The sequence below is a fragment of the Ostrinia furnacalis genome, unplaced genomic scaffold (genome assembly GCF_004193835.3).
Source record: "Ostrinia furnacalis isolate ACB-3 unplaced genomic scaffold, ASM419383v2 OfSCF0666, whole genome shotgun sequence".
NCBI classification, from domain to species: domain Eukaryota; kingdom Metazoa; phylum Arthropoda; class Insecta; order Lepidoptera; family Crambidae; genus Ostrinia; species Ostrinia furnacalis.
This window is the reverse complement of record NW_021130905.1, coordinates 280,528-305,972: the sequence shown is the minus strand read 5'-3', so window position 1 is coordinate 305,972 and position 25,445 is coordinate 280,528. Positions and strand designations below refer to the sequence as shown.

At 40.6% G+C, this 25,445-nt stretch overlaps 3 protein-coding genes across 8 annotated transcripts in view; 1 reads left to right on the top strand and 2 right to left on the bottom strand.

The window, feature by feature from the left end:
- The first annotated feature begins 217 nt into the window (after positions 1 to 217).
- On the top strand, positions 218 to 5,247 carry LOC114366715 (protein tramtrack, alpha isoform). 2 transcript variants are annotated; one of them, XM_028323671.1, is made up of 7 exons: positions 218 to 595; positions 690 to 894; positions 1,005 to 1,078; positions 2,721 to 2,807; positions 2,919 to 3,026; positions 3,332 to 3,457; positions 3,561 to 5,247. In XM_028323671.1, the coding sequence occupies exons 1-7, from the start codon at positions 425 to 427 to the stop codon at positions 5,211 to 5,213; spliced, it is 2,424 nt and encodes an 807-aa protein (XP_028179472.1). In that variant the 5' UTR covers positions 218 to 424; the 3' UTR covers positions 5,214 to 5,247. The 2 variants fall into 2 exon arrangements, with proteins under 2 accessions (XP_028179472.1, XP_028179471.1); XM_028323670.1 differs by having other exon boundaries at positions 2,919 to 3,032.
- Positions 5,248 to 6,812: 1,565 nt separating this feature from the next.
- On the bottom strand, positions 6,813 to 12,555 carry Cont (Contactin). Its single transcript, XM_028323663.1, has 4 exons — positions 12,462 to 12,555; positions 8,930 to 12,373; positions 8,563 to 8,748; positions 6,813 to 7,742 (listed from the first exon to the last, which is right to left on the bottom strand). The coding sequence occupies exons 2-4, from the start codon at positions 12,368 to 12,370 to the stop codon at positions 7,443 to 7,445; spliced, it is 3,927 nt and encodes a 1,308-aa protein (XP_028179464.1). The 5' UTR covers positions 12,371 to 12,373; positions 12,462 to 12,555; the 3' UTR covers positions 6,813 to 7,442.
- Positions 12,556 to 13,327: 772 nt separating this feature from the next.
- LOC114366706 (uncharacterized) overlaps positions 13,328 to 25,445 on the bottom strand; it is a 50,336-nt gene continuing 38,218 nt past the window's right edge. For all 5 annotated transcript variants that reach the window (XM_028323650.1, XM_028323652.1, XM_028323654.1 and 2 more), the window contains 5 exons: positions 17,771 to 23,665; positions 17,512 to 17,678; positions 17,177 to 17,388; positions 15,969 to 16,162; positions 13,328 to 15,524 (listed from right to left, as the gene is read on the bottom strand). In XM_028323650.1, coding sequence (XP_028179451.1) covers positions 15,300 to 15,524; positions 15,969 to 16,162; positions 17,177 to 17,388; positions 17,512 to 17,678; positions 17,771 to 23,665 — 6,693 coding nt within the window. In that variant the 3' untranslated portion in view covers positions 13,328 to 15,299. The remainder of the gene's footprint in view (positions 15,525 to 15,968; positions 16,163 to 17,176; positions 17,389 to 17,511; positions 17,679 to 17,770; positions 23,666 to 25,445) is intronic.

Genomic DNA, 25,445 nt, shown 5'->3' with positions numbered 1-25,445 from the left:
CCCAAATTATGTAATTTATGATATTATATTTGTAATGATAAAACAATGTTAGAACTACAGATTCATCGTAACATTCTAGTAGGCTACTCAATCCTTCAGTGATTTACAGTTTTTTAACAGTTCCTGAGGGATGAAGGTTCTTAATTCTTCAATAAAAAAAGCTCGCATGGTTCATTCCATAGAGGAATTCATTCTTATCTTATCTTCATAGACCATAGATTTCACATTGATACTCATTGATAATAATGAAGAGCTGGTGATAAATTCAAATATTTTTAAAAGTGACATTAAATTGAATTTCGATTTTCTTTTGTTTTTAACCTCTCAAAGTGCCTAAACTATACACGGCTGTCATATTTTTATTGTTGAACTTGTTGAGCCATTTTACGTGCATGTAAATATTTCCGGAGGGTTTTGCTTTGGCATGGCCCCAATACGTTATAGCCTCCACTATGAGGATTACTCTGAGCACTTAATGTCCAGGTTTGGAAAATTGCTTCAAATGCAATCACTGGTGGACATGACACTTATGTGCAGTTCGCACACTTTGCGTGTGCACAAAGCAGTGCTAGCCGCGAGTAGCGCTTATTTTCAGGTAAATTTATTTTATATGGTTTTACGTGCGACCTAAGTTACTTGTGTTAACAAAGCTTTTTTCTGAAATAGCTAATATTGGATTTCTTTCTCAGGAAGTATTGCAAAAACAAACTGGCGAACCACTTATTATACTGAAAATGCGATTCAGCGTGCTCAAATGCCTCGTAGAGTTTATGTATTGTGGAAAAACTCAATGTTTAGAAGAAAATTTAGACGAGCTTGTATCTGCAGCCCAGTTTCTTAAAATCAAAGGGCTATCCAAAGTCACGAAAGAAGGTCTTGGGATTACTAACCACAGTAAGTACATAACTAATTCGTTATTATTATTATGTTTAAGTAGTGCGAAACATGCCTATCCACTATTTTCGATAGTTTTTTAATTTTAATGAAAGCACAATTTATTGTAGGTGAACTGCCGGTTTTCACCCCTCCTGTGGTAATCAATAGACCACCGCAGTCGCTTATTGATTTACATGCACAGGTAATATTTTTCTACGAATTTAGTAAAATCACATAACTTTTAAAGATCTACGACTTACCAACGAGCGCAACTACTTGTGACAGATTGTAATAATTCGTTCTCCAAGTACCTACCAGGAGAACATAATATTGACGGTGGTGGGTATTAGTATAAAATTAGTTTTAGACATATGCTTCACCGTAATAGTTCGTCTCTTTCTAGCAAACAACAAACGTGTTATGCCTTCCTTATCTTTCATCTCATTTACACATGTCATTTTCGTTAGAAGGATCAAGCAATCCGTCTCGTTCTTACCGAATTGTCATTTAATATTTAGATACCTCCTCGTTCTCTATGTAATCCTGGTACCTTTGGTTGAATTCATTACTTTAATACGGCAGTTTTGTGCAATCACTTCTTTACTTTTACCACAGAATAAGTAATAGTACGGGTACAGAAGGATTACTCCGCAAGGCAATTTAAACAAATGCGAGTCTTGCTACGACGCGATACAGTGGAATTCAGCTCGCACAGCACTACGTACCTACAATTTTATTCACCTACAAGTTTTGTCTCTTTCTATCGCGTGCCTCTGAACTCTTCTTACGCTGTTAGGGTTGCTGTCTAGTGAAAAAATAATCAATCTACTTATTTGTAATGAGGTACGTATGTAGGTAAGTAGGTATGCATTCATTATGGAAAACCTTGGGAGAGGCCTTTGTCCAGCAGTGGACGTCATTTGGCTGAAACGAACGAACGCATTCTGAGCAGTAGTCATAGTAGGTTAGGTTCCTATACTATCCTAAGAATTATTGATAAACTTCATAGCCAACATACCTTTCAGCATCTTTGGGAAGCGAAAAAAAAAAAGATGAATCCGGTAGATTACTTTTCGAGTTTAAACACCCGAACGACGCACAATATTTCTTTCTTTTTATGTCCATTTTTAAATAATACTTCGATCATAGAATTATAATCATACTACAACGCACGCCAGCGTCCTGACGAGCGCGCGCGTGACACTCGACTGGTATAATACCCGCCGGCGGGGCGCTTCGCTGTAGGTAGGTAATTATCGGATGTACCGCGCGGAGTGAGCCAGGCCTGCTTTTACTGCTTCTTTAATGCGTTTTGATTGTAAAAGCGCAAACGAGCGAACAACCTAGGCACTGCTTTGCACCAAGTACCAGGAGAACATAAGTAGAATGGTGGTGGGGTATTAGTAAATTTACTGGTTGTGCGCATCACCCATTGATAAATTATCCGTTTCTTTCTAACAAACGACAAAAGCGTTAAGCCTTCCTTATCCTACATATTTTTATCTCGTTTACACATTTTCTTTACGATTAAGTATTTAGTCGATCTCTTTTTCTCCAATGGAGTGACACTCATGCCTTTTCATCTTACTGAATTAGTATTAGATACCTCCTTAATCTTTATGCGATCCTGGTACCTGGTTGAAATCATTATTACTTAACACGGTACACGATCGCTTTAAATGTTCTTTAATCTTTAAGGATGAATCTACCTATTCTTATTTCATACGTATCTAAGCGATAAAAGGGAAAACCTATTTTTTTAGTGTCTATTGGTGGGGAAAGTGCCGATTTTACTTACATAACTTAATTTTTCACGAAAATACTAACTGTTGATTTCCAAAAAGGACGAGCCGAAACCTCCACCACCTCAGCTGCCACCGCAGACCAGCACGTGTACTCCTTCAGTCGACTCTTTATCGAGGACTAACAAGGTTCAACTTCTAAGTTATTTGCTTAAATTTCATTAATTTAAATTATTTATGAAATGCTTTAGAAAATAGACAAATTTATTTTCCCAGAATGAAATGATCAGAATATTTCAGGACACGGTGGTGCGGATTCCCTTCGACATCGAGAACGGCAGTAACGGCGCGGGTGGAGTTGACTACGATGGCCCGCGCGCCATCAAGCCCAGACGTGGCCGTCCTAGTGTAAGGGTGGGTTAAACTTAGACGAGCTGATATTTCAATAATGATTTAGCCCATGAGTGGTTTGTGTAGATATTCTCACAGTTAAAGAGAATACAATGACATCTAAATAGCATCCATGAGCACGTTCCTTCTTCCACCATTTCAATTTCCACGCGATATATCCGTCCGAAGAGTAGAACCATGGATGTTTTTGAAGATGAAACAAGCGGACTGATTTGCTAGTTTAGGTTCAGTAGTCGATGACTAGCAGCTAAATAGTGATGATGCTTTTTCTACAGCGCATAGTGATGATGCTTTTTCTACAGCGCACTGGTGGCTGGGATACCTCGGGCGTGCTGGGGCGAGCGGCTGAACGGGCTCTATTACGGCGGGAGCAGGACTCGCGGAAAGCCATCCATCAGCTGAAGCACTTGCAGACGCGACACATGCAGGTGAATGAACTATAGTAGACACACTTACATTATAATATGAAATTGATAAAAAAATCCTCAACCATAATCCAATCATAATTTCAATTGTTGTTCTTTATCTCAGGATTACATGGACAGAGTGACGTTGTCGCAAGCAGTGAACAGCATCTGCGGCCCCGATACCTCCAGCAGCCACAACTACATGAACATCGACAACGATCTGATGTACATGGACCAGACGGTGTCCTCGAACGTCCTTGACCCCACCATTTCCTACAGCAAAGAACACTCCATTGGAAACGAAACCATAACATCGAGCTACTCCAACACCCCTATATGCAGCTCTGGAAACGATGCTTCCAACGGCGGCATCGGTACAGCCATGTCCCAGTATGTAAACGCCCTCAAAAGCGCTGGACTGCCCACCGATCTACCCATACTCTTTGAATCCGGAGATGGCTCATACATAAACGTCAACGAACAAGTACTTCTTGATATGGTACAAAGCAGTGAGATCCAATACGAAGTCATAGAGCAACCGAACATTATTGAAAAAGTTGCTGACCCAAGCGAAATTAAAAGCATTGATGATCTTTCTAAATCGATAGAAAGAGGTGAAATGATGCTTGGATCCAAAAGTTACCCTTCAGCATCTAATTATGGAAAGGACGATAGCCAATACAGTCAACAACAAGAAGAAGCGATCAATAGCTTAAATGCTATTCTTCCAGATACTTTAGAATCTTTCGGGGAGCAACAGAATTATGTGGTGCTCGACCCTCGTCTACAAGAAGGCAATGATCATTCGAACGCACACGACTTTTCTGGGATTGACAGCGACATGCAGTTTTTCACCAAATCGATGAGTGACGATGTTAAGAAATATTATGAGGAACAACAACTTAACGATGCTAGAGTAATGGAGCAGCTTTGTCCCGTCAGCACTTCTTTAGACACCAACTTCAGCATGTCTTTGCTACACACTAAAACTTCTGACATGAATGAAAATCTACATCAGCAGTATAATCCACTGAACCCTGAAGACGATTTCGGTCTCCAATTACCTCAAACCACGGATTTCAAAGAAGATGCTCTCGATTGCTTAATGTCTACTCCGAAACAATCTGATGAAGACGATAAGACAAATCGAGAAAGGGATGAGATTATCAAAGACCTAATGAATATAGAAAATCGAATGAATATATCACAAGCTAATGATCAGACTGAAACTGATGATAATATAAACTCTAATGATGTGGTTCAAGATTTCAATGTTAACTCCTTGAAAGATATAGGACTTGACAATGAAACAGAAGCAAGCCCTACGAAGGACAAAGACGCAGAAAACTTATCTCCTAGCATAACGTCTAGCGGTTTGCGGTGGGATAACATAGATATTAACAGTAAGGACAATAATTGTGATGAAGAAAACATCGAAAACGATGAAATCTGCAATCAGCATAATCATGTAGATACAATCACTTCAGAGAATCGGTTTGGCGAGTCTGTAATTGACCTAACCGATTCAAACGTTAAGCCCGATCAATGGGAACTAATTGATGAAAACGATAAAGAGAATGAACAATGTAATGATGAGAATATAAATTCTACTCTAGATGAAGATATACCTTACGCTGTCGGACTATTACCGCTAAAAAAAGATCAGGTGTCCGAAGACACAAGCTTGCTAAAACGAAAAAGCTCTATTGATGTTGACCTATTAGATAACGGTGATGCGAAGTGTTTAAAACGCAAGGTGAAATATAAGAAATTCTGATGTTTTATCATTATTTCAAATAAATTAAAGTAAATATTCATTTGTTTCAATTAAATTATAATGAGTTCCTTAATTGCGCTCACTAGTTGGCGCACTGTTGAGTAAGCTCCTATACTTTGCGTCAAGCCAGTCTAGAAATTGCAAGTATAGTTCCAAAATACTGGACTGTCCTGTCGATGACATTGACAGTGGGGCGCCACCGTCAATACCGGATCGCTGGTTCAGATTTTTGCCATGTGTTGGAAACCATATAGTTGAACGATGGTAGCGCCCCCCTGTCATTGAGTTTGGCGGGACAGTTCAGCGTGGGTCATATAGTTTGATGTAAACTCACACTCGGCCCACAGTTGGCGCCACTTATATAACCACAAGTAAGGAGGGACAGGACCTTGCTCGCCATTGGGCGCGCCAACTGGTGAGTGCCAGTAAACCTTCATTTAATTTTATCTTTTTAGGGCCTTTTCTACAGGGTGTTAGGTAAATGGGTATATGAGCCGACACTAGCCCATGTTAACATGGTCATATAAATGGTACGGTGAAGTCAGAAATTTGATATCATCATTTTAATTTTTTTAATTGTGATACAAAACAAATTTAATAAAATCCGATTTGTATGAAAATTAAAATAATTAAAATGAAGATATCGATTTTCTGACTTCACCATACCATTTATATGACCATGTTAACATGGGCTAGTGTCGGCTCATATACCCATTTACCTAACACCCTGTATATTCACTTAATTTGAGCCTTGAAACGTTATAATGTGTGAAATAAACAAAATTTAGTTTGTGGGTCATTTTATTGATAACATTACTACGTTACGTACAAAGATTTATAACATTTATAAGGCAATTTTCCATATTAATATACATATTGTCGCCCATATAATTGTATCCCAACAAAGATATCATTCAGAAGTCGACCGCCGTATGTGCTAATGACACTGAATACAAAAATTAAATACTTACTTATAAAATAAATTCACATTACTTGTTTGTACGCGTATTTCTAGTCGGTCTTTCGGTCTAGGCCAAGTATCAAATTAAAAAAAANCAGTCTAGAACTTGCAAGTAATGCCAATGCGATAGTCCTCTCACTGCTTCAAAGCTTACAGAGGGCTGAGCTGAGTGTGAGTTCATCAAACGCGCCGACTAGTGAGCGCGTCAAAAAATGTATGACGGATTGTACAGCGCGTATAGATGACCCACGCTGAACTGTCCCACCAAACTCAATGACAGGGGGGGCGCTACCATCGTTCAACTAGGTATAGCCTGACCAGGAACATAAAAACCCTGGCATAGTGGCGCGTCAATTGCATTTGATAGTGCAACACTGAGTACAGTCGTACCTGTGTTAAATTAATAGGCTAACTTTATGTATCAGGATTCAGGATTACGGGCTAATTTGATATTTTCATAAATTAACGAAAAAATATTATTATAGGNTAAAAAAACGTATGCATGATGGCAAATTAATGTCTACACATACAGTGGTCCAGTCGGCTTCTGAACCATTCGTAATTGTAGCGATCGAAATAAGGCGAATAGGGAGTTAAGAAGAAATACATTTATAAGAGTTAACCTGGAACCTCTACCAGCCCCAAATCACAGTAGATGTAAGGGTAAATAGTTCGATACGAGAAAATAGCATTTCTGCTTTGTACATCAAAAATATGCCCACTTAAATGTAAAATGTCATCTTATACTAAACTACATCATGAAAATGGCTCGGATTGGTGGTGTATATCCCAAATATACAAATAAGCAGAAAAGAGATTCTTAAAACTACGAGATTCTGAGGAGTGGACGTGATGAAATAATTTCGTAAAATATAATGTAAATTGTGAAATCACAACATACTTAATTAATTATTGTCAACAAAATTTGACATTCGGTACATACTATATTAATATAATATAAAAATAGATCATAAATCTATAATTAGAAGATCAATAAATCTATAAGTAGAAAATCGATAAAGCTATGTATTAACAGCTAAACTTAATCTAACATAAAAAAGCATTTCTAAAACTTCCAGTACTTAGGTTTATAAATAAAAAATGCAAGAAAATAAATGGCCGGAAAACGTCACAACCGAACTATGCGATAGTACAAAAATATACAGAAACAATTGTATAAAAAGCGAACGCGAAATAATTGTAAAAATATAATTTGTCTTTAATAAATATAATACAAATAGATATGTTGTCATAAGATGTTACAGATATCATGAAATCTGCAAATATAGAGCTGCTGCCATTAATATTAAAATTCCTAGGGCTAGTCGATTTGTGCTTGCCGAACCTCTTACGTAATATCCATAGGAGTCGCTGTGGTAGTCTCCCATTTGGAAGGTGATGGCGGGCGACGACATGCGGCCGTCGCCTCCGTTAGAGTAGGCCAGGACTCGAAGGTTGTAGGTCTTGCCAGGAGTGAGGGCAGTCACGTACGCCTCTAAGTTATGTTCCACTGGCACTATCGTGTCGTTTGCTGTGCTCATGTCTTGATCTATTTCCCACACTCTCACCTGTAGAAACAGTAAAATCATTACAATTTGACCTGTTGTCGCAACCCTAGTAACGTTCGCTATGGATCATCAGAAGGATTCGAAACTGCAAGAGATACGCCGCGACGTTTAAATAAAAATATCACATAAACTCCACCAAGTAGGTACTTGAAAAATTTGGAAATGTCCGAAGTAACATAAAGTTGTGCAAATTGAAAACTTTAAAAAAAAATTGTTTTTTTTTAAATAACGGACGTTCTAAAATGGCGTTCAATTTCGGCGCAGTCTTGTCGGTGCAGCGGTAGTGACAGGTTGTGTGCACAGTGTTAGTGATCGTTCGAGTGAAACCGGTTTCTTACAAGTTATTTCAAGGTAAGTGTACGGAAACTTAAATAAACTGTTTCAAAAAGTTAGGTAGGTACACTTTTTTGGTTTAGATCTCAGATTTTCCATAAACGAAATGTTATTTGATGAAACGGAGGCCGCGCACCGGAAAACGCAGCGTGGGCCGTCCACCTACAAGGTGGACCGACGACATCGTAAAGGTAGCAGGGAAGCGCTGGACGCAGGCCGCAGGCCGCTACCAATTGATCAACATGGAAAGCATTGGGGGAGGCCTATGTTCAGCAGTGGACGTCCTATGGCTGAAATGATGATGATGATGATGATGAAATGTTATTGTGTAGATTTCCATCATCTATTCCCGGTTGTCACCACTGAGGATAAAGTCCCGATTATAACCAGTGGTTGACTGTAAACACTTACACATAGACGCGCATAAGGTACTCACAGGCAGTTATATCATCGTCACTACACTTTAATAGGTTATTATTACACTGACCTTGTAACCAATGAGCGGCTCCTCTTCATCAGTGGGCTGCACGTAGCGCCACACCACTCGTACAGTACTCGGGTTGACGGCCCACACGTTGACGGAGGCCGGAGGCTTCTGCGGCGCCTTGCGGAACGTTCGCTCTAAGAAGCGCTCGCTCTCAGGACCCTCGCCGGCAGAGTTAAACGCCATTACCTAGAAATTATCAAATGATCAATTATAGAAAACATAATGATGGTTTATAACAACCACTGTGTAAAAGCTGCGCACGTGACATTGACGGAATAGTGTGCCCTCAGTGGCGAAAAAACGCAAGTTCATCGCCATAAACCAAAGAAGAAGAAGATGTAAGATGTTCATACCAAAACAAAATTACCTTCACAAAATAGTAGGTATCAGGCTGCAATCCCACAATAAGCGCCCAGTTCCTAGTCGTCCTCGACAAGTAGTAGATGCATTCTTCTTCTTTGTTGGCCTGTTTCCAATATTTGAGCCTGTGACCGATCAGCTTGCCGCGGAGTCTGTCGCGCGACTGGTCTATCGGATTCCACGTCACATTCAATGAGGTGGAGTTGAAAGAGCGAGCGGACACCTGCTGAGGCGCCACCTGCGGCATGTCTTCGGCCGAGTAGATGCTCACGACATCACTCTCCGGTCCTGCACCCAAATCGTTGAAAGCTTGGACCTTAACATCGTAGGGCGTAAAGAAATACGTCAACGATACGTGTACAACGTGCATGCCCACGTTCCCGTACTCCTTGAGGAGTAGCGACTGATATTCGACCTCGGTTCCGTTGCGACGCCAAAATATTTTATAGTGAACTCCAGGTCCATTTTGGAGAGATGGAGGCAAAGGATTCCAAGTGATAGTGAGGTCCCCAATTTTTCCTCCACCGCCGCCCACGTTTGCGGGAGCTCGGTGCGGTTTATCAGGCAACGTAGAAAATTGCGGACTAGGCGCAGAAGGTTTTCCTTCGCCCAAGTAGTTCACTGCTTGGACCCTAAACTCGTACACGGACCACGGCAAAAGGTTGGCCGTAACAGTAGCGCGTTTGCGTCCGTTGTACCGATCGACTTCTATAACGTTGGGTACATTGTCGCTTATTACAATCCATGTTGAATTCCAATTTGTACGACCTGTGATTATGTATCCAGTGATAGGACGCCCATTGGAATTGCTATCTGTCCATTCGAGAGTGACAGCTGATCGCTGAATATTGAGGACTTGTAAGCCGCCCGGAGGACCAGGTGGGCCTTCAATACGCAACTGGGTGTGCGATGAGATGCGGCCAATAGCTGATTTAACCACACATTCATAATCACCTACGTCCGAAAGGCTCACATTGTAGATAGTAAGTTCACCGCCATCCATCTTAATCCTTTTGTCTGCATAATAATCAGAAGCATCTTTTATGCGTATGCCATTGTGATTCCAAAAGTATGCAGTATCTAGGATAGGATCAATTTCAGCATTACAATGTAAAAAGATTACGTCATTGACTTGGGTAGTTATTCGCGGCGGTAGTCGTTCTAGGAACCGCGGAGTCCGTAACACTATGAGACGACCGCGACTTTCATCTGATCCATACTGATTCTTAGCTACACAAGTGTAAACTCCCTCATCATCTCTAGAGAGCTGCCGAATTATGAGATTCCCAGTTTCTGAGATAAACCTTTTTCCACCTGCACCTATGATGATATTGTCTTTCTTCCAAGTGAAAGTAGGCTTTGGAGCAGCTTCAGGGTTACATTTAAGTGTCACATTTCCACCTTCAGACCCATAAGTTTCAGATTCGAGAGGACGTTTTTTGAAGGATGGCTTCAAAGACAAAACGCGTAACTGGCCAGTAGAATATCTAGCTTTCAGTTGATTTTTTGCCTCACATTGGTACATGCCTGGATCTCTTTGGGGATCCAATTGTTTAATTTTTAAAACATTATCTTGAATAATGTATCTATCTCTATCCTCATTTTCCAAGGTATTCATTGATAGCTTCTGGCCATTTTTCCACCAAGTGTAATTTACATCAGGGATACCATATGCTTCACAGTTCCAATGCAATTCTCCTCTATTGTCAACATGTTTGTCTGATAATGGTATAGTGAAGTTTGGTTCTGCTTGAACTTTTAAATAAACCTTATTTGATATGCGTGCTCGGTCGTTTTTGACATCACAAATATATTCTCCTTCATCTTCTACTCCGACATTAGGAATTGTGAGAACACGGTCAAAATTGCTCAGAAATGCTTTCCTAGGAATGTTTGCATTTTTCCTGGTCCAGTTGTAAGATGGAACTGGGTAGCCAAAGGAGACACACTCTAATCTAACTTCTTGACCAACAATAGGAGCTTCAGGAAAAACTTTGGGGAAATTATTGGGAAATTTGAGCTGCTGATAATCAGAATGGGGATAGACAGATAGTGAGAAAAAAGGTCCATTTCGTCCAGCATCTGAAACCCTACTCATAACATTGCAACTGTAGTTTCCTCTATCAATTGTTTCTAATGCCGAGAAATAAAGGCCACCATCATAAGACACAAACACTCGCTTGTCCTCTTCAACAAGATTGGGGAAATAATTACGAGCCCATAAGAAATTGACAGCAGGGTAGTAGGATGGTGGATCACAATACATCACTTTGCCCCAATATTGATTTCCAGTTTCAACAGGTCTTTTTTGATTGAATTCTCTTATGAAACCAAATGACAATCTAACAGATTCTGACCTGATCAAGCCAAATTTATTTGCAGCTGTACAATGATATTTAGCATTATCCTTATCTGCATCGGGATTGTATATCATTAATGTGCCACCACTCAAAATGAACCTTGTGTCATTCAGCGGGTTTATTTCAATATAAACTGGGTTATCCACCTGATAGTCTTCTCTGTACCACTTGTAAACTGGGGATGGGTAGCCACCAGCTATGCAGGTCAACTGAACATAATGATTTCTTAACGGATCATAGATAATATCTACTGGTTCTTTGATGAAGAAGGGACCACGTGGAATTTTTTCAGGGTCATATGTATCCAACCCATAAGTAAAGGACCTTTCTTCTTCTCTAAGATATTGAAGCCTTTGTATTTGACCTTCACAAATAAAATGAGTATATTGCGTACCTTCTACAGCAGACAGGCCCCATCGTCCTTCCTCATGAGAAAATCTGTATATTAAATAATCCCTTGGCAATATATTGTAACTGGTTTGTATCAACTGGCGCTCATCATCAAAGAACGCATTATCTAGTCCCGTGAGTTGTGAACCATCTACATCATTAGTCCAATATCCAGGAGACTGCTGATGACCTGCTACATACCATGAGCCTTTTTGGGGATCCAACCTCATTAAACTAGTTATGATAAACCCATGTTCTTCCGGGCTACTGATTGCTGCTAAATCTGCTTCATATGCTTGACATATCTTACGAGCCTCATTTCGTGGACGGTTCGGAGACTTCGTAAAACGGTAACAAGATTCTCTGTAGCGTATCCAATTGGGAGGACACCTGAATCGCTCCTCATAATCGTACCCACCGTACCCGTCACTGTTTGGCGAGTCTACTTCATTCTCGTAGTTGAAATTGTCTGAGCCGTAACCGTCTGCCGATTGGTAAAACGAGCTTTGTCCCTGGCTGTAATCATTTCCGTTGACAGCGAAGGCGCCGTAAGGAATTTGTGGGTTGGGCCGGTACTGCGACCCATTCTGGCTGCCGTCAGGTGGGTATTGTGGCTGCGGATAGTTGGGGTTGAATTGGTTCTGATCCTGAGTCTCTGCGAAACTCGTTACCGCCAGGAGTAACAAGTAGTATTTCATTTTCTGTTTCAGAAGAAAGAAAAAAAAAGGTTGTTAGTTTCAATAGTAACTTATAACAAATATTAGACACATTTATTTATGAGATACATACTTTAATATAGCGAACATTAATTGTTTTTAATTTGAAAATAACTTCATCACAAACAAATTCAACGAAAGAAAGCCTCGCCCAATCCGTCACAAACTATGCCATTCAAAAATGACATTTACGATTTCGTTCAGAAATAATGCTACGGTGAACGTCATTCAGTGATTCATCCATTGGGTGTGTCGTGTCGTGTGACGGGAAATGTCTGTGCACGATTTTTTTTTCAATAAGGCTGGGCCACTAACTTTTAATGTCTCCAACAACAATACAGACACGCTTCTTCGATTTCGATACGGATTGAAGAAATCGAAGAAGCGCGTCTGTATTGAAGACGTTAGAAATTAGCGTAATCGGGGCCTTGGCTGCGTGCGACGATTTGCACATGAAAAAAAAACAAATTCTTTGGAAGATCATGTGGATCTTTACTGAAAACTCACGCGGACTTAGCGATATTCCACTGTACCCCAATAGATAAGAATAAGTACTACCTGTACCCTGAGCACGAACCGTATAGCCACGCCGCGCTGTTTTATTTTCTAAATAATTTAAAAAATATTAAACTATACCAAGAACGATATTTATTCGTGCTCCGGGTATTATGACCATTAACACAAAACGATGCAACAGGAGAACAGTGCAGTCAGAGGTAAAATATGAGTGCATCAAAAGGGATTAATATGAGCATGGTGGAGAAAATAAACACAGTATCCAAGAATAACGACGTAGCTGCACGCAGTGGAGGGTCTTTAAAGCAAGATGTTAGGATATTTAATTAAAATAACTGATGATTTGTTCACATTTTTTATTTTCCATTGTTATCAACAAGAAATGTGTCAATAATTATAATAATACTTAATTGTAGGTACTGCTAATTAATAACAGATAGGTATTACAAGAATTTCTCATTCAGAAAAGTATACATGCTGTATAATTGTCAGTTCCATTTACACCTTAATTTCACACTATATTCCGCGAGCAAGATTATTCGTCTAGTTTATGTCATCACAGATTATTCATGTACTTCTTCGTTACTTGTTTCCACAAAGTAATAATATAAATAGGGCGGAACGTGACTAAATTACAGAGTATGTATCAAAATTGCTACGGATCATACAATGTTCAAAAATACTTGCAGGTACTGTTATACCAAACAAAATGCCTGTATTTTGTAATCAGCTAATTTATTAGCATTCAGACAAGATAGAGCTTGAAAATAATTTATAAAATAAGTAATTTGTTTACATATTTTTTATATGTACAATATTTTAATAAAATTTTGCGATATGCATAATTATAATATGATTTCATAAATTTCACTAATTTGATACAATCGTGTATAAATAAAAACATAACTTGATTTAATATTAAGCAAAATAATTATTGTACAATAATAAACTTAATATTTCGGGCAGACATTATCAAACATAACAATAAACAAAGTTTAAGGCAGGTATATGAAGACGAATGGTGAATAAGTAGGATAATCTCAAACTATTGACTTTTTGTAGAATAATATTAAAGAGAAGCAATTTAAATTTATAACGATAATATTGCACTTATTCATGCAAGATGAGTTAAGTACAGGAATTGTGTGCTTAAGGCATCGTCCAACCCTGTGTCTGATACCTTCACCTGCCATCGCTTCTTTCTACTACAAACATACACGCGCACAATTACAACACAACACATTCATATTCTATTGCACACACAATATATGATTTACTAACTTCTTAAACTACAATGTGGTAACTTTATCGCGTTATTAAACTTCCTATTAATATTTTTAATCTACTGAACATAATCTGCTCCGCACTTCGACTAATTATTCCTATCTAACCCAATTTACCATACACCGACGTTAAATAGCACCCATGAGAATATTATACACTTAAAGCGAATTAAACGCAAAATGTGCTCAATAATAAATCTATATACAATATTTACAAAAGTTGTTCATACAAGTAATACATTAAAGACTCGAACACAGAACTTTCACCCAGACGCTCGAGTGCTGTGATAATAATCGATTATGTAATGGCTGCCTTAACATAAACAGTCTCATGAAACGAATATTTATTTATTACATTGTTCTTAAATGAGATACATTTTTGTTTAGATTACAATAATCAGTCGAACTAGGTAATAAGATCTCGTTGTTGAGCCGTCGGTCTGCCGTATACATCTTTTCTCACCATTTGTCATTTCACGATAAAAATTGTCTCATATTCTTATTCAGCATAATATAAAGCATCACTTAAGACGCAACGTTACATCCAAATTGACTTAGGCCATCATTTAGATTAAGGATTTAAAATCTGAATCGTTCATAACACGCATTCTACTCATAAAATAGCACCTCCCATCGATCAGTACTCTTTTCCATTTACTCATATAAAATTATCAAAACGGTTCCACCAACCTTAGAAAAGGTGAAACGGTTGAGTACTCAATCAGTGGCGGGTCATCCGACGCTCATTGAGAGTGGATGTCACCGATACGTGAAGCCGATATCCTTCAAATGTATTGTGCCATACGAAACCCTCAAAACTAGGCATATCTGACATAATAACACATTTATTAATTCAAGTTCATTATCAGGCAGTTCCCCTTAAACACCAGGTCTGAAGGTATAGACAGAAATCTATTCTGTCTGGGTTCTGGCTCCACCAGAGTTATATTTCCTGAGAGAACCGTTGCGACGTTTATTCGAAAGCATTCCGGTGGCGACACTCCCTAATAAGTGTGACTCTATCTTTTGTTTTTAGACGTTCATTCAAACTCAGCCGTTAAACGGCGTTTTTTTTTAAATTAGTTACACGGCTGGTGCTCGCGTAGTTAGTGTCAGCTGACGAGCACTGTCTCAATCTTGAGCAGCTGGCGCAGTTTGTCGGTGACGCGCACGAGCGCCACCTTGGAGGCGCGCACGTTGACCTTCTCTCCAGCGCACAGTAACTGCTGGCACTGCGCGCGCTCGAGGAACTCCTGAGTGCGGATCTCACGCAGAAGCTCCTTGGGCGACCCAGAGCCGCAGTGGATCTGCTTCAGCAAGCTGTCTTTTGACTTTATCTGTAAAGATAAATGTCTCAAATTAGTTTTTTAATCAATGATAGCTTGTAAAAGCGGACACAACATCCCAAAAACAATAGGCTTGTGTAATTATAAAGTTCAATAAGATTAAGAACTGTAGAGAAGACATAACTTTGAGTCTTTGTCCAAACTAAAGTCGAAATCGTCGCGCACCTGCCAGTTTCAGGCATAATCGTGATCTCTCAGTTAATTACTGTATAAGTCTGGTCCGTGAGCACGTAGAATTTTGTCCAATGACCCCTAACTACCCATCCTTATCGCTCGCGCGTAATTATGTCGCTATCGCACTCGCACATTCACTATAATTACGCGAGAGCGATAAGGATGGATAGCTAGGGGTCATGGGACAAAATTGTACGTGCTCACGGACCGGGCTTTAGATGGTTAATCTATTTTTTTTTCCTCTACAGATACTGTACCTACCTGCAGTAAGTTGGTGATATCCTGCAGCAGGCACCAAAGGCCATCGCCGGGCTGGCCGGGTGCGGTGCGCAGCGTGTAGAACGGCGGAAGAGGCGCGTCCGTGGTTTGGATCTCGATGGTGGCGTCCGGCGGCGGCGGCGGCGGCGAGCACGGCGGCGGGGACGACAGCGGGTCGCAGCCGATCTCTTCGCGGTCTGCAAGCAACATAATATTTAGAGGTAGGTACCTACTTATCTTGTCACATCAGTACTTAATTGGTGCGACTGCCTACTTAATGTGGGCTATCGTTTTAGCGCTCACCAGTTTGCGCCACTGTAGAGAAAGGTCCTGTCACTTGCTAGTAGCGAAGACAGTGGCACCAACTGGTGAGTGCTAAAGTGGTAGGAGGACTATCGCATTTGCACTCATCAAGATGGCGCCACTATAGAGTAAGGTCCTGTCAATCGCCAGGGGTGCCAACTGTTAAGTAAAAAAACGATAGCCCTCATTGGTGCGACTGCCTACTTAATTGATTAGTCGCGTATTTTATTGAAAAGTACTAAATTGGATTAAGGTGAAAAGGTCAATTTTAGGTTAAATAGGAAAATTATGTTGTTGTGACTAGACATCGTTATCAGTCATTCACTATGAAGATAACGGTTGAAACACAACAAGTGTACAAAACTAGTTGACTCATAGTTTGCTTGCCAATACAAATATGAATTAAATTTTTGGCACCCTCGATTATAATTCTCGTATAGATGCACCAATATCTTGAAACAACGCGTAAGATGGTAGGTAGGTAGGTAGGTACCTAGCTAATCTACAGCCAAGCAATGCGTCGTAAACACGAAAGCCAAACACGTGTTACGTCAAGATATGTTATTTGTTATTGTGTGTAGTGTATGGAATGTTTGATGACAAATGGAATGAGTGTTCATCAATAAATACTGCAAAAAAGAGACATCTTCGATCGATTCACGGTTGTTATTTTGAAGCTTCTGGTAAAATAAAGTGACGGTATAAGTTCGTACGATAAGAAGCGGCTAGCATTAATTAAGGGAGTCTCCTTTTTATTATCCTGAGAACTTCGGGACACCTATAATCAGCAATGGACTAACTACTAACGATCGCGCACAATTATAGCCCACTCAAAATGCGAAGTGCGGTTTCGAATGCCCAGCAAAAAACTAAGTAGATGAATGCATGAAAGTCAATAGATTCCTTACCAATGATCTCAGCAGGATGAGGGAATCTCCAGGGTTCAACAGCGTGGCCCTGAACGTCAGATAGGTGTAGACGGATAAGCATGGCCGCCGGGCCTTCTGCCAGCTCCTCCGGAGTCTGTCCCGCGTATGTTCCCAGCAGGGGATCCGCCCCGTAAGATAGCAGGAGACGGATCACTTCTACATGGGTGTTCTCGCAAGCTTCGTGTAAAGGCCTGAAATGATAGTTACGTCTTACGTTAGGCGATTGTCTTGTTGGAAACACTTTCGGTTTTAGAAGTATCAAAGCAGTTTTTCTATATTTTTTTCAGTTTTGGCACCTATTTCAAAAATATTACCTAATTCCTCCTTGGGCTGCTGCTGACACGTTGGCCCCGTACTGCAGAAGAAGTCGGGCGATCCTCACGTGTCCTTTAGCAGCCGCTACGTGCAGAGGTGTGAATCCTGCGTTATCCTTCGCGGATGGGTCGGCCTCCATTTTCTCCAAGCAGTATGCAACACAATCCTGGAAAGGCAATTCAATATTAAAGCATTAACAACAATACCTTAATTTAATGTTAAAGCATTTATAAATTACTCATTGGATTTTGATCTTACCGTGTAACCAAGTCGAGCTGCACGATGAAGATGAGTCTCGCCAATGCTCTTGTTAATGAACCAACTCTTGATTTCTTTATGTATGTCATGTATGGATTCGGGACTTGGTTTAGCTGCTGGTCGACGGACTTTGTTGGTATTGTTAGCATCCTCCCTACGGATTATCTTTTTCTTCTTTCTTATGTAATCAAATCCAGAACTAAACTTTCTCCTGCCAAAAAGACGTTTCAAACGCCTTTTCGTACCGTCTACATTAGGTAAAGAAGTACTTTCATCTTTTTTATTATCTTTATCTTCTAAGTTCGGGCTGTTCTCTTTTTTGATTTTGCTTCCAGAGCCGTCTTTTATACGCTTAGTTGCCAAAGATTTCATCAAACTATTTCTTTTTTTCAAACGAAGTAATCGACCTTTAGCGTCGTTTCTTTTTAATGACTTTGTACTTCTAAGACCGTCTCTTATCGAATTGGATCGGCGTTTCATTTTGTCTTTGACAATTTTTTTGGGTTTAAACTTTGGTTTAGTGTCTGGTTCCTTTTTAATTTCAATTTCTTTGTCCTTATCTTCCTCTTGTGGTTCTTCCTCGCGACACGAACTAGGAGGTGCCGATGCTGGTCTTTCGTCACCAAATACTTCTTTAATTGTGGCTCTCTGTTTTAATACTCTGCTCTCAGTTCGAGTTCTAGACTTCAAAACCACCGGTGAAAACTCTTCTGTGGCACCAATCAGACCATCGGTATTGTTTATAAAGGCGTTCCTAAAAGCTGATACTGTTTCTTTTCTAAATGCACCCAAATAAAAAATGTCTTCCATTAATTTCTCTTTCTTTGCACTTAGATTTCCTTTGCTACCATTTTTTACAAGACCCAAACTAGGTGTCGGTAATAGCTCAGATGGATTAGTACTTTTAGGTATTACTTTGGGAGTGTTTTTGTCATCTTTATTCTCTTTTGATTTCTTTTTGGAATCTTCTTTTCGATTAGAGCCACATTTTTGTATTAGAACGTCCACTATAGAGCTCTTCTTTTTAATTATAGAAGTCGAGAATACAGTCGATGTAGATGCTTCTGAATCATAATGCAGCCTATTTGCAGCGGATGAACTAGAATTTGATTCAAGGTCACTATCAAGCGTAAGTTTATCAGGACGCCTCGCGTACAAATCGTCCGTGGCCGCCGATGGCGCAGAGGATGGTGCCGGAGAAAGAGGAGCGGGATCGAGATCAGGTAATGATGTAGAACCTCGAGTAAAGAAAGCTCCGGATCCCTTGGGGAACGGTCCGCCCGAGCGCCCTCTAGGGATAGCAATAAGACGAGTGGGCATTCGCAAAGAACGCTTGTAACGATATAATTCTTCTTCCCAACCCGGATGGAAGTCGGAACCATCTCCAAAACCTGGTTTTCGAATCGGGGTTGAACTACTACTTGCATTATTGTTATTGTTTTCTTGCTTCTTCTGCGGAGACGATTTGACCGGTGTCTTCGTTACTGAACTAGGCTTGCCATCCTCCGATTTAATAATTTTACGCATACGCAATCTACTCGCTACACTTACACTTAGATCATCGTCGTCACTATCAGTACTTAATTCTTCATTGTCATTTTCAGCTTTGTTGTTCTCTACCGACGAAGCTTTTCCTTTTGATCTTAAAGTTTGTTTATTTAATTTGTTTTTGCTTAATTTGTCTTCTTTATCTTTGATTGAAGAATCGAGAGATTTCCTCGTATTTTTATTCACGTCGACATCACAACATTCTAATTTAACATAAGCCGATTTTTCAGACAAATCTTTTAAAAGTTGATATTTCAACTGATCACTTTTTTCTTTTTCCTTGAGCAGTTTACTTTTGATGAGCGGTTCATCATCATCTGTGGATTCTGCTTCTTCCTTTATAACCGTTTTTATGGGTTCCTTTTCTTTAGGTTCCTTCTTCACTGATATCGGAGTTGTTGTATCAATTTTCTCAGATTTAGACTTAGTTTTAGATTTGAGTTTCTGAGATTTTTCACCGTCTTTATTATTCTTCTTTTCGTATTTTGTTTTTTCTGTTATAATTTCTGCCTTTTCTTTTATTTTAGATTCTTGTATTTTGTTTTTCGAACTACCATCTTGTGACTTTTCTTTGATGCTTGACTGTATTTTGTTTTTCACAGGTGAATCTTGTTTCTTATCCTTGACAAGATGTGTTTTATCTTTTACAGATTCTTGTTGCTTATCTTTTACAGTAGGATCTGGTTTTTTATCTTTTATTGTAGGATCTTGCTTTTTATCTTTCATCGTAGAATCTTGTTTTTTGTCTCTTGTTGACAAATCTTGCTTTTTATCTTTCAACTTTGGATCTTGTTTCATGTCTTTTGTATTACTTTCTTGTTTTTTATCTTTAGGAATAGAATCTTCCTCCTTTTCTTTTGTAATGATTTCCGGCTGCTGATCTATAAGAGTAGATTTGTCAGTCACATCCTGTAAAGCACTACTTTGTGCTATCGTAGCTAAAGGTTCACTTTCATCCAAATCTAATGGTTCTTGCTTAATAACAATGTTAGGCACTATCTCCTCCGAGGGTTTATCATTGGGTGAGCATGCCATTTTATTTTTAGGTGTTTTTTGCTCACTTTCATGGTCCATGGTATCTCTACGTCGTTTATTCCTTTTTTTGTGACATCCAACCTTAAGTTGTTCCATAAAACTATCACAAGCATTGGCCCAATCTAAGTCTTCCACGGGTGCATCATTGGCTGGAGGTTCTAATTCATCAAGGATATTTTCTGTTTTAATTGGTATCTCAGCATCTTTTTCGATTTCATCAATATTCATTGGTTCTGATTTTACTTCTGGGATAATGTTTTCAGTTGGCTTTTCACTCTTTATGACAGACTCTAATCTGAGGTTATCTTCGCGGATTTGATTAAACAAATGTTGCTTTTGGGATTTAGGCTGTTGTTTAGCTCTATCGTTCTCAAATGATATATTTTGCTTTACATCAGGTTTGATATTATTATCTTGTGAAGGAGGCATGACTTTTAATTCAGCTTTTGTTCTTATTCTAGAAGCAACGTCATTTTCGGGAGATTTACTCTTAGAATCAATATTTTCCTGTTTTTGATGGTCAGGTTCTCTTATAATTGAATCTACAGCTCTAGGCATTTGAATGTGATTGCTTATATTTGGAGCTATCTGACTTTGACTGGTTTTAAGAACACCTTTAGGGTCAGAATCAGTGTCTTTTGTTAGATCAGTTATTTCTATCACAGAGTCATCTACATCATCTATTATAATGAGATCACAAATTGGTTTAGGCGGTTTTGCTGCCTCTGCATACCCAGTTTGCTTTGTTTCCAAACTGTTTCTGAGTATACTTAGAACTCTTTTATCAGCGGGAACACCACTATGAGTTTCTAAATGATGAGGGTGTATATCTCTATGGTTCGGAATCTTTTGTATAACATGATGACGGCTACTATTAGGCAGGCTTCTGTCGTGATAATGATGAGCATGATAGTCACTAGTTTCATGGTTTATTGCCTCTGGTTGATTGGGATACCTGTGGTTAACATTATTATGGTGGTCATGGTAAGCATGAGGAGCACCAGGTCTCCTTTGTTCTTTTTGGTATGCTTCAAATTGTTTATAACTACTATAGCTATATACAGGACGGCTAATTAACTCATTTTGTTCTCGAGTCAACTGATTCATATTCTGCTCTATCCGGCTGTCGGAAGTCCATGTCTCGTATCTGACAATTTTTTCGGGAATGTTACTAACAATAGGTCCTGCCTGACGTTTTCTTTCATCAGTATAGGGCCGATCATCACGAATTCTACCATCGTGGCGTTGTTCAGTGGTAGGTCTTGTAAGGTCTATTCTATGAACGTAGTCAGGCCTTGCAGGAGGAACTCCGTATTTGTTACGTTCAGGGTAAGTATGGTGTTGAGATTCAACAGGATATGTTTCAGCTACTGGCCGCCTAGCAGTCTCATACGCACCATTATACCTCACTGGATGACTACTTGGTGCCGCCATGTTAATATTTGCTTGGCTAACGCTTCGTTCTCTATACTGAGTAAAATTAGGGGCAAAATCCACCTTATGTGATGACATATAGCCAGGAGTAGGTGGAACAATCTGTCTACTATTAGATGCTGGTCGTGTTTGTAATGGTAACGTTTTATTTTCCATTGATGCTGAATCTATGACATCATCTTGAGTTGTCGAAGAATCCGCAGAATTTTTAACAGTTTTGACAGACAAATCAAGGGGTGATTCCCGCTTTTGTTTTGGTTGCCCGATTTGACTCGTGCTCGAGGGTCCAGCAACAGGTGTATCATGTTTCTGTTTGGTTTGATTCATTTGATTTACAATAGAAGTCACAGATACAGTCATACGCGTCTGCTGATTCGCATACCCCGGTTTCACCGCCGAGCGAGCAGGAGAAGTTTGGACGGAGCTCGACGTCGAGTACTCATAATTTGTCTTCGGAGCTGCACCTTCTCTGTACGCAGATCTCGATTGATGAGTTGTGTTTTGAACAACAGGTACCTGAGCATTCGTTGGATATCTAGCTGTAGACGTCGAAGGAGTCGAATAATGGTATCCACTCCTGACGTCTGCCGTTCTACTCATACTCGGGTATTCAGCCCTGGGTGGCAGTCGTGCATTATCATGTGAATGCAGCTGAGGTTGTGCAGGCATACGATCAGTAGGTCTCGTCGGATAGTGAGCATTCATCACATCCAACGAGGGATGCTTGTATGCTACAGAATGATGGGGTTCTATGCGATGGTTTTGAACTGACTGCGATGTCGTAGGTGCTGGTCTATAGCCAGGATATGCTTGTTGCGGGTCGTATTTACGTGTAGGTACTGCTGGATGTCTATCGTAATGAGATGCGACTCGTCCATAAGGCGACGACTCTCGTCGATGTTGTAAAGAAGAATAAGGTTGCGTAGAACGCACGTCTAATCGTTGCGGCGGAAGTGCCGCCTGTGGATGGTGAATGGGCGGAACCCGATCGTTATGCGGCGGTGGCGGTTGCGATACCGGCATCACATAGCGCTGTGTGGGTGGACTTTGGGCAGCAGTATCCCGTAATCTTGAAGCCGAATGTTGCGGCAAAGAACCCGATAGCCGCGCATACGTCTGGGGACTATGTCGTGCAGGCAGCGTCGGCTGGGGAGAAGCATTTGGAGCACCGTGAGAACTTCTTCCACCATCCTGAAGATTCGTTTCATAGTGATAACGCATGTAGGATTCCGGCGGCCTCGACGATGAATACGGGTCTGGTGGTCTACCGGGAGTATAATGATCGGGGGGCCTCGCTGTAGGAGTAGGCACCCGATGCAGAGGCGTACGGTACTGCGATGGAGGCTCTAGCTGGGCTTCGGGAGCCGGCGCCGGAGGCAGAGGGGCGGCAGACGGGGGTCGTGCCGGCGAAGGACAAGGCACGGCCGGCGCCGGAGCGGGCGACGGCAAAGTGCGAGGCGGCTTTCGAATAATATGCGAGGGAGGTGAAAGCGTTCCTATCGGGTCCTCTTCGTCTTCTACCTCCGGCATTTCTCGCCTTTTCTCGGCGGCCTCTCTCATCACTGTCGCTTTGTGAATGATGTGCGGCTCGGGTTCGATCGGCTCCGAAGGTGGTCTTGGCAGAACGGCGGCCGCCATTACAGTCGGCGGAGCCGCCGGTGGCGCGGCAGCAGCGGAGGGAGGCCGCGAGGAAGGCGCGGGGGCGCCCGACTGGGCCGGCGTGCCCTCCTCGGGCGGCGGGGCGCCCGCGGGCCACACCGGCTGTCCGGAGCCCTCTGGCTGAGCCGGCTTCGGCACTCCCAAAAAGTACTGACGCGTCCCTTCCAGTACATTGTTGAAAGTGACATCCATACTATGATATCCGTCTGCAGTGAACTCCTGAAACAAACAAACGATGCTGGTTAATAATAGATACATACCTAATTTAAAGTAGTAATCTACGTAAAATGTAGGAAGATAGGCACGTACTCGTAAAAAGCAAACAAACGCAAGAGGCCGTCAATCTTGTGTACACGAGCGAGCGATATCGTATCGAGCGCGAAGTTGCCGAAGGTGCGTGGTGGGGTCGTTACCCGGCGGATGCCCTTGAGCGTACTTCGCCCCCAACACACACACAGGCTCGCGCACACAACAAAGGAACTTCCGCGTGACGCTCGGTACGCTACCAAAAAGTTTGCTGACCTTCACTTGATTGAATGCTAAACCTTTTTGAGAATCATACCTACGAATGTGAAGTTGTATAAGTAGGTAGGTATGCCTACTTTGTAATCGCAGCATATTTTATAGTTAGGTACTTCATTTACAGGTACATAGTAGACGCCAAGATCGAGATAAGACACTCAATCCAAAGTAAAATCAAATGATTTTCCTACGTTGAAGTTAATAAATTACTGAAAGCCAATAATTTCCCAGACATCACAGTGTATGTAGCGTATACGTATAATGCGTAGCGTAGGGGAGAGCTCTCCCACGTGGTGATGTGCAACTCGTGGGCGGTCCCGGGCCGCTGTCTCCGGAGCAACGGGCTGGTATCGATCCCGTGCACCGCCCGCCCATCACCATTCAATTTGGTGCTATTCCGAGCCGCGGAATTGACGGCTCCATCTCGCTAAACATGTGTAGGGTGGACATTTTAAATTATTGTAGCGAATTTTATTATAATTTTCTTTCATGATTCAGAAAATCAAACTTCCCAAAATTGTTCTGGTGAAAATACATTTTTGGTCGAATCTCCAATCTCCAACAATCAATCATTTTTAGTTCATTTCGTTTATTCCTTCCTAGGTAGGTACCAATCCTAATAATGAACATGTGTTTCTCTTCATTGTTAAATAATGTAGGTAGGTAATTCAATTTGATTTATGTTGAAGGGAAATGTGAAACTATGCACTTATCTGTTCACAATAAGATGCTACAATGTAAGATGTTTACATGCGCCGAGCAATAGATAGCGGGCCCGAACGAAACAATACCTTCCCAGCTGGGCACAACACCAACATAAATAACACGTTCGAAGTATTCGAAGTTCGAACAAAATAAGCCACGCTACTCTTTATTTATACATTTTGACATTCTTGCATAAATCGATCCTGATAAACATCAGGAAAAAAAATTTAAGCCCCAGCCACAACACTGTTTTTGTTATTGTCGTGTGGTTAAATCGAGGAAACAAAATAGGTAACAACTAACAATTTAATAAATTGCAACCGCAAATACCTACTGGTTGAATAAAATCAGCAAAGAAAAACACATTTCAATAAGCTGTTAGCTGCAATGCACTATAAATAAAGTTATGCAATAGGTAGTAACAATAACAATAGAATCATTTGTTGTCAGAGCTGCAGAGCCAGCCGGCGTAACTTAGATACGAAACTAAAGACCAAACAAGAATTTCCTGCCGACTATCATTAGTGTAACCTTGAATCATTAAATTGATTATGCAGTCAAACCGCAACTCGGAATAATTATTGTTGATGTACTTATAGTCGGTTAATTAAATATTTTGCAGAATGTTTAAGCATTTCGTCGTTTCCGTCCTTGTTTCTAATAAATGTATCCCTTCGTTTCTTACTTGATATTCTTTTACTAACATCGCGTGTTTGCTACCTGATCTTTTTTATTGTCAGTCCCCTTCTACCACTGCGAGAGTATAATAGAG